At 50.4% G+C, this 8,464-nt stretch overlaps 1 protein-coding gene across 3 annotated transcripts in view; it reads left to right on the forward strand.

Moving 5' to 3' along the window:
- The window catches only part of TP63 (tumor protein p63), a 186,443-nt gene extending 183,814 nt beyond the window's left edge, over positions 1-2,629 (forward strand). For 2 of the 3 annotated variants that reach the window (XM_015427170.1, XM_015427168.1), the window contains one exon: positions 610-2,629. In XM_015427170.1, coding sequence (XP_015282656.1) covers positions 610-906 — 297 coding nt within the window. In that variant the 3' untranslated portion in view covers positions 907-2,629. The remainder of the gene's footprint in view (positions 1-609) is intronic. The other variant, XM_015427169.1, reaches the window with a different exon arrangement.
- The last annotated feature ends 5,835 nt before the right edge of the window (positions 2,630-8,464 follow it).

Genomic DNA, 8,464 nt, shown 5'->3' on the forward strand with positions numbered 1-8,464 from the left:
CTTTCGCCTTTGGGCCCCACCGTTTCTTTGGGCTGCCAGCTTGGTGCCTTGAAGGGGCTGCAGATGCTGCCACGAGATCAGAGGGGGCTCCCCCGTAATCTTCCGGGGTCCCTCCCCACCCCCTTTCCCCTCTGCACTCTCCACTTCCCGACTGCCTGCTTCGCTGCGCCTTTGCCTGGGGGCTGCGGTTTGGGGCTGAACCTGGGGGGACCCCGTGAGCCTGTTGGGTTTGGGATCTCTGCGTTTTCTTACTGAGCCTGGCTTTTGGGGGGGGTCCTTTTTCTTCCTAAGCGGATTGTTGCCAAGCAAGACTAGGCTTCTCGAGGCAAAGGGATAAGTCCGCTGTGACACACACACCCCTCCCCACACACCCCCTACCCAAGAAATTATCAGAAATCCGTGAGCGATTCCTTTGGAGGGTGGATTCTGTGGCATTATACCCAGCTGGGGCCCCTCCCCTCCTCAAACCCCTCCCCTCCCCAGGCTCCGCCCCCAGACTCTCCAGGAGTCTCCTAACCCGGAGCGGACAAACGCTGTCCGGAACAATCGTTGACTCTCCGGCCGCCTGTCGTTTTTCCGGACTGACCCGTCCTCCCGTTAACCTCCTAGGATCTGGTGAGCCTCAAGATCCCGGAGCAGTTCCGCCACGCCATCTGGAAGGGCCTCCTGGACCACCGGCAGCTCCACGACTTCTCCTCCCCGCCCCACCTCCTGCGCACGCCCAGCGGTGCCTCCACCGTCAGCGTGGGCTCTAACGAGACCCGCGGAGAGCGTGTCATCGATGCCGTGCGCTTCACCCTCCGCCAGACCATCTCCTTCCCGCCCCGCGACGAGTGGAGCGACTTCAACTTCGACCTGGACACCCGGCGCAACAAGCAGCAGCAGATCAAGGAGGAAGGAGAGTGAAGGGGGGGCTGCCCAGGACCCCCCACCCCGCCCCTCGTCCATACCCATGGACCTCTTGGCTGCGCTTGGTGTTAGTTGCCCTTCAGTGGGGGGGGGGGAGAAGAAGGGAAGTTTCTTCTCGCTGGCCAGAGCTTCGCTGTCCCCGCAGCCGTGGGCCCACCCGGGGTCTCCTTTGCCTCCGAAATTGCGTTTCCCGCCAGCCGTCGCTTTTGTTAGTGGGGAGGGGGGGTAGCTTTTTATGCCAGTCTTGGCAGGGGAGTTCTTATTCTTCAGCACCTGAGAAAGGAGGGGCGAGGGGCAGCCTTCGAGACAGCTTTGGAAATCATGGCACTTAGTTCTCGTGCTCCCGCTGGTCCGACACGCACCTCCACACGTGCCCGCGTTCAGCACAAGGCGGCTTGCCTGCGGCGTACGCGACGCCCCTCTGCACGGCCCGTCCTCGCGGCTGGGCCAAACGTCTGTTGTAAAAAAACAAAACGTTTGCTTTGGATCCCTTTCTGAATGTACGTTTCCCGGGTTGCGGATGTTAAAGCCAGGCCCCCGGGCCGTGGCTGTCGTTATGTTTAGACTGTTGCAGAGTTGAGCGTGAAACATTTTGCCACATGGGCAGAGGAACGATACTGCTCTATGGTTAATTCGGCAGCTGTGTGCCATGCTCTTAGTGCCTTTCTGGTAAAATGGTTTGGGGCACCACGTTGAAACAGCCCCCCTGTGGGCAAAGCAGGGGGGGGGGCACCTTCACCTGCCCTGTGACACCCCTGCACCAGAGATGGCAACAGCCAGAACGGGCATGCCTGACGTAAAGCCTCAGGGCACATTCCAGGGTATGTGGGCATCTCCTGGCATCCAGTCTGTTGTCTTCCTTGGTGTCCTCGTGCAGCGGAATAGTCTAGCGACACCCCTCGATGGCCTAGCATCGGCATCCAGGTATCGAGGGGGCAGTTTTGAGTAACATGAGCATGCATGCACCTGGTTGTAATGCAGTGGCGCTTAAAGCCAAAGTGACCCCAACTACACACTGCCTCGTTTTTTGTTTGGCTGCCTAAGTTTTCCCAGGATGCAGTCCCTGGACTTTTAGGCGAGTCTGCTGATCTACTGATGAGACCGCTTAAGGAATTACCGTGGGGGAAATGAAACCAATTAAGCATTGTTGGCGCAGCTTCTGCCCATGGGGTGGGAGAGATTCACCGGGGTGTTACAGGATTGGGCAGTGTGCCTTTTTTGTAGGAGAGTGGTTGATGTCTTTGTCCCTGCCAGGTCCGCGTGACGTAGCTGCCCCTTTGCCCGTCAGGTGCCACGGCACTGTGCCAGATGCTCGACGCTGAGTGGACCACGCTTTACGTTTCTCCCCAGACGTGTCGGCCTGGAATACAAATCCCCGAGATTTTATATCCATTTTTTTTAATGGGATGTTGGTTTTCATTTTGAGTTCTCTTTTTTCCTGAATCAGTGAGGGTGCGGGGAAGCCCCCCCTGCCCGAAAGATGGAGGGTTCAGTGTTTGCCCCACTTCAGCCCTGATGGGGAACAAAAAAAATATAGTTCTTCTTAGGAAGCGCTGCCCCAGGAGGTAGTTTGTAAGGAAGCACATTTGCTGCGTCTGCCCTCCAAAGGTGACCAAGAACTCCACTCGGTTTGACGTTACGTAGGATACTTCCTGAGTGAATCAGTCTCAACACGCAGGACTCTTTTTGTAGCAGGAACTCCTTTGCATATTAGGCCACACACCCCTAATGTAGCCAATCCTCCAAGAGCTTACAGAGCTCTTCTTACAGGAGCTACTGTAAGCTCTTGGAGGATTGGCTACATTAGGGGTGTGTCGCTTAATATGCAAAGGAGTACCTGCTACAAAAAGAGCCCTGCAGCGGCGGGGCACCTAAATGTTGCCGGCACCCATGTTGGTTTTCACTCACGTGGGAGACCCTGCCATGGCTGTAATCTCTCTCTGCTGGCATTTCACAAATTATCTTTCTGCATACGTCTACTCACATGAGGGTATCAGTGAATTATCTACACAAACAACCAGGTCTCTATGTGTGTATATACATTTTTTCTGCTTCATCTGCCAGCTCAGCCCTGCACATCGAGTCTGTTTCTCATTGGCACGTGGTCACGTGGCAATCTGAGACAAAACCAGCAACTCCCAACTTCCCCTCCCCGACCCAACGTTTACTCCCAAAGAGACACTGCTCTCCCACGGGCCGTGTCTTTCCATGTATGTCTGCAACTGAAATGAGAAATGCTTTTACCTTGTAAAGTTTGTAAGTAAATAATTGTTTTGCGTGTGTGATTTGTTTTTGGATATCTTCCTGCAACAATCATTATTGAGCTCTTTTTTATTATTATTGTCTCTCCTTGGGATATCGGGTCTTCCAGAACCACAGTTTTGTTTTGTATTTTTTTTTAATTTTTTAATTTTTTTTAAAATGGGAAAGGCTGTCTGTACACTGACTTGCAAAATGCTCGTGATCCTGTTAACGCGAGTGTCTGCATTAATAAGACGGGGGAGGGGTGTGTTTGGAAAAAAACCCTCTTGGGGGGGGTGTAATGGACTTCAAGGCAAGAGTCCTAGATTTCAAAGTGACTTCATTTGTTCAGTTCAAATGGCAGACATCCACAGGTTCTTTGTGTGTTGTAACAAGTATTAATTTGATCTGTCAATGCCAGTGTAAATAAAAGCCAAATTCTGAAAGCAGTGTTGGATGTGTGTGGAGTTTTGGGGGGCGCTCACAGAGGGGTTAGATTTGGGGTGCCAAACATGCGGCCCGTGGGCCAGATCCAGCCCCTGCAGGGCTGGGATCCAGCCCGCGAGCAACTGCTTCCTTCTCCTGTCCACTACTGCTGCTGCAAAGGGGGAAGGAAAAAGAGAGTGCACGTGTGCACACCAGATAAAGCTCCCTCTGCTATCTCCTGCTTCCTCCTCTGGGGCTGCTGCTGCGTTGCCAAACCTCTCTTCTTCCTTTATGGAGGAAGCCAGAAGGAAGGGGAAAGAGCGCGCATGTCCATGCACCAGAGAAAAGCTCCCTCCGCTCTCTCCTGCTTCCTCCTCTGGGGCTGCGTCTGCGTTGCCAAACCTCTCTTCCCTCGTTTGGAGAGTGAGTCCCATGGCACCTTCAGGACCAGCAAAGTTTTATTCCAGGTAGAAACTTTCCTGTGCAGGCATGCTTCTTTAGAGAGCGGAAGGGAAAGAAAAAAATGACAAGCCCTCCTCTGCTGTTCACTTTGAGACCTGGTCTCACACACACACTCATGTTAAAAAAGGAAGGGGGTCAGGAAAGAGATTCATCTGAGATAAGGGGAATTAAGGGGAAATTATTTTGGCTTATTCTGAAAGGGTTTTCTTTTTTAAAAAAGATTAGAATTTTCTTTTTTATATATAATTTTATTATTCTTCAACACAAACATCAACAAGAACTCACACAAAAAAAACATTAATGTGGAGTACTTTCCATTAGTTACGCTTAAACTTTTATTTTTATACGGCAATCATTTCTTTTTGCACCTATTCTATTACTTTATGTATGCACATATAATAACTACAGTTTATATTTCTATTTTTGTTTTCTGGTGGTTATAGTATAATTCATTTAAGATAATTCTCGATCCATTTGTAGAATCTTGGCCATGTTTTCTCGAAAGTATCTTCTCTTTTGCCATATAATAGATTAGATTAGATTTTTCTATGCCTATCTGGGATTTTCTTTCAAAAAGCCCCTGTTAGGAATTGCAACTCTTGGATTGGATTCCATGGTCTAATGACTGGAAGTAGATGGCTAAGTATTTAAAAATACATTCATTGTTCCATATATTCCAGTTCAACACATGGTCGCCCCTCCCACCTCACTGGCTGGCTTTCTTCACATTAACCCCACCCCCCTTGCTTTTTAAACTTTTTATCATCATCACTAGGAGTGAGTGAATTTTGTCCAGTCTGAAAGCAACGTATTATTTCACTTGGAGAGATCCCCCTTTCCACTTCTAACAGATGAAAAGAAAATAATAGTGAAAGAAACCTAACAGCACAGCTTGCAATCTTTATTAGTGGAAGGGAGCAAGAGTCCAGTAGCACCTAACAAAATGTGCGGCAGGGTACGACCTTTTGTGAGTCACTGCTCACTTCTTCAGATACAGCTAGAATGAGAGTCCGTTGGTCCTTATAACTTGGAGAGTAGATTGATTTCAGATGCCAAATGACAATAGCAGGCATTAGTAATGAGACAGGAAACCTAGGTCCCAGTTCAGTCCTGGAGAATGCATTGTCTTGAGTTTCATTATCAATTGCCATTCAGCAGTCTCTCTAATCTCCCTTTGAATTTCCTTTGTAAGAGAACTGCTACTCTTAGGTCAACAACTGAATGTCCTGGAAGGTTAAAATATCCCCCCACTGGTTTTTGAATGGATTTATACCCCGCCCTTCACTCCCTGTAGGAGTCTCAGAGTGGCTTACAATCTCCTTTCCCTTCCCCTCCCCACAACAGACACCCTGTGAGGTCGGTGGGGCTGAGAGAGCTCTTTCAAGGACTGTTGGTGAAAGAAGAAGAGAAGAGATTGGATTGATACCCCGCCCTTCACTACCCAAAGAAGTCTCAGAGCTGCTTACAAACTCCTTTCTCTTCCCCTCCCCACAACAGACACCCTCTGAGGTAGGCGGGGCCGAGAACAGCTCTGACAGAACTTGTGACTGACCCAAGGACACAACAGCAGCTGCAAGTGGAGGAGGAGTGGGGAATCCAACACGGTTCTCCCAGACCAGAGTTCGTGCTCCTAACCATGACACCATAATAGCTTTTTGGGGTACATCAAGTATGTCTATGCCCCCCACCCCCAGCCAATTTGTGTTGCTGGGAAGGCACAGGTCCTGAACTGGGGCAGGGAGGCCTAGTGAACAATGGGGTGGGTGGGAATCCCAGGGGCAATACTGTCCAAAGATTCTTTGGCCTGTCTTCTCCCTGGAGCTTATGTCAAATTCCCTGGTCTTGCTCTTGATAGTTCCATTTGATTTTGGAGTTCCAGCCCTGAGCACTGTGCATTTGCACCTTGCCATGACAGAGGGCTTCATTTGTGACCCCACCCCTCCATGCCCACGTGACCGTGTGTGTCTGTTTCTCAGTGACCCGTATACCTGGAGTAGCTTCCCGGCTTACCTGTGTGAGGACCCCGCCCGCTTCCTTCTAATCCCACCTCAAAACACACCTTTTTTAGGGAATTGTGCATCTTTGTTCCCCCGTCCCAGGCTTCAACGAGGGCCAAGAAGATGCAACGGGAATGAATCCACTTCCTTGGGAATCGCCCTGGCTCAGTGGTGGAGCCCCTGCTTGGCCTGCAGAAGGTCCCAGGTTCAATCCCCAGTGTCTCCAGCTAAAAGAAGAAGAAGAGATTGGATTTATACCCCGCCCTTCACTTGGAGTCTCAGAGCGGCTCACAAACTCCTTTCCCTTCCCCTCCCCACAACAGACACCCTGTGAGGTGGGTGGGGCTGAGTGAACTCTGACAGAAACTGCTCTTTTTCAAGGACAGCTGTGCCAGAGCTTGTGACTGACCCAAAGTCACATCAGCAGGTGCAAGTGGAGGAGTGGGGAATCAAACCGGGTTCTCCCAGATTAAAGTCCGCGCACTTAACCACTACACCAAAAGGACCAGGCAGGAGGTGACGTGGAAGACGTCCACCTGGGACCCCAGACAGCCATTGCCAGTCTGTGTAGATTAACGTTAAGAGCCACATGGAATAAAGTTCAGATGTTTTGAGAGCCACAAGACAAGAACACACACGTTTTAATTGAAAAATATTTGCATATTAAATTAAAGAGACAAATGCCTTTTCCAAGCCAATCTGCCAGTGTGGTGGAGCTTGGAGAACACATTTAACTTTAGATGGGGAGGGAGGGGAGAAAGAAACTGGAAAGAAAGCGGAAAGACAGCAAATAGATGGGGGAAAGGAAGAAGAAGAACAGATTGGATTTATACCCCGCCCTTCACTACCCAAAGGAGTCTCAGAGCGGCTTACAATCTCCCTTCCCCTCCCCACAACAGACACCCTGTGAGGTAGGTGGGGCTGAGAGAGCTCTTGACAGAAACTGCTCTTTTTCAAGAACAGCTGTGCCATAGTTATGGCTTGCCCAAGGTCATCCAGCCAGGTGCAAGTGGAGGAAGAAGAAGAAGAGGAGATTGGATTTATACCCCGCCCTTCACTACCTGAAGGTGTCTCAGAGCGGCTTACAAACTCCTTTCCCTTCCCCTCCCCACAACAGACACCCTGTGAGGTAGGTGGGGCTGAGAGAGCTCTGGACAGAAACTGCTCTTTTTCAAGGACAGCTCTTATCAGAACTAGGGATTGCCCAAGGTCATCCAGCAGCTGCAAGTGGAGGCGTGGGAAATCAAACCCTGTTCTCTGAAATTAGAGTCCGCGCACTTAACCACTACACCAAACTGGCTCCCAAGAAAGGGAAAACTATAACTTTAAAAGTGTCCTCCAAGCCGAGGGGGGGGGGGGATTTGAGAACGCATTTAACTTTAAAGTTGCTTTCTTTCTATGCTCCCCCTCACCTCAAGCCTACCCAGGGAGGGGAACACTGACTGGCGAAGGGAAGACCGATCGGAGAGGCACGCCTCCCCTTCGCTTCCCCAGCCGGGAGCCACACAATATGTGTGAAAGAGCTGCATGTGGCTCCCTGGTGTAGACAGTACCGACTTAGCTGGACCATTGGTCTGATTCAGGAGAAGTCATCTTAATGTGTGTACCTGTGCCCTTTCCAGCTAGGCAGTTTAGCACAAGGGAGGGACCATGGCTCAGAAGAGAAGGAAGAGATTGGATTTATACCCTGCTTTTCACTCGGAGTCTCAGAGCGTCTTACAATCTCCTTTCCCTCCCCCTCCCCACAACAGACAGACACCCTGTGAGGTAGGCGGGGCTGAGATAGCTCTCTTGAGGACTGCTCTCTCGAGAACAGCTCTGAGAGAACTTGTGACTGATCCAAGGGATCCAAGGTCACTCCAGCAGCTGATGTGGAGGAGGAGTGGGGAATCAAACCCGGTTCTCCCAGGTTAGAGTCTGCGCACTTGGCCACGACACCAGACCATTGCGCACAACCTCTTTGTGCCCCATTCCAGGCTTCAACTAGGGCCAGGATGGTGCAACTGGAATGAATGGCTCAGTGGTGGAGCCTCTGCTTGGTATGCAGAAGGTCCCCGGTTCAATCCCCAGCGTCTCCCACTGAAATGACCAAACAGTAGGTGATGTGAAAGGCCTCTGCCTGAGACCCTGGAGAGCTGCTGTTGATCTAAGAAGATGATACTGACCTTGATGAGCCAAGCGTCTGGTTTGGTATACGGTAGCTGTTCAACCCCTGGCATCTCCAGCTAAAAGAATGAGGTAGGAGGTGATGGGAAAGACCTCCATCTAAGGCAGGGTTGGCCAAACTTGCTTGACATTAAGAGCCACATAGAATAAATGTCAGACGTTTGAGAGCAGCAAGACACGAACAGATATAACCCGCAAGTTCTTATAGAAAAATATGTACATTTGCTTTTTCTTAACATTAAAGGAGACTGCCAAAAATATCA

The sequence above is a fragment of the Gekko japonicus genome, unplaced genomic scaffold (assembly GCF_001447785.1).
Source record: "Gekko japonicus isolate JY-2015 unplaced genomic scaffold, Gekko_japonicus_V1.1 scaffold759, whole genome shotgun sequence".
NCBI classification, from domain to species: domain Eukaryota; kingdom Metazoa; phylum Chordata; class Lepidosauria; order Squamata; family Gekkonidae; genus Gekko; species Gekko japonicus.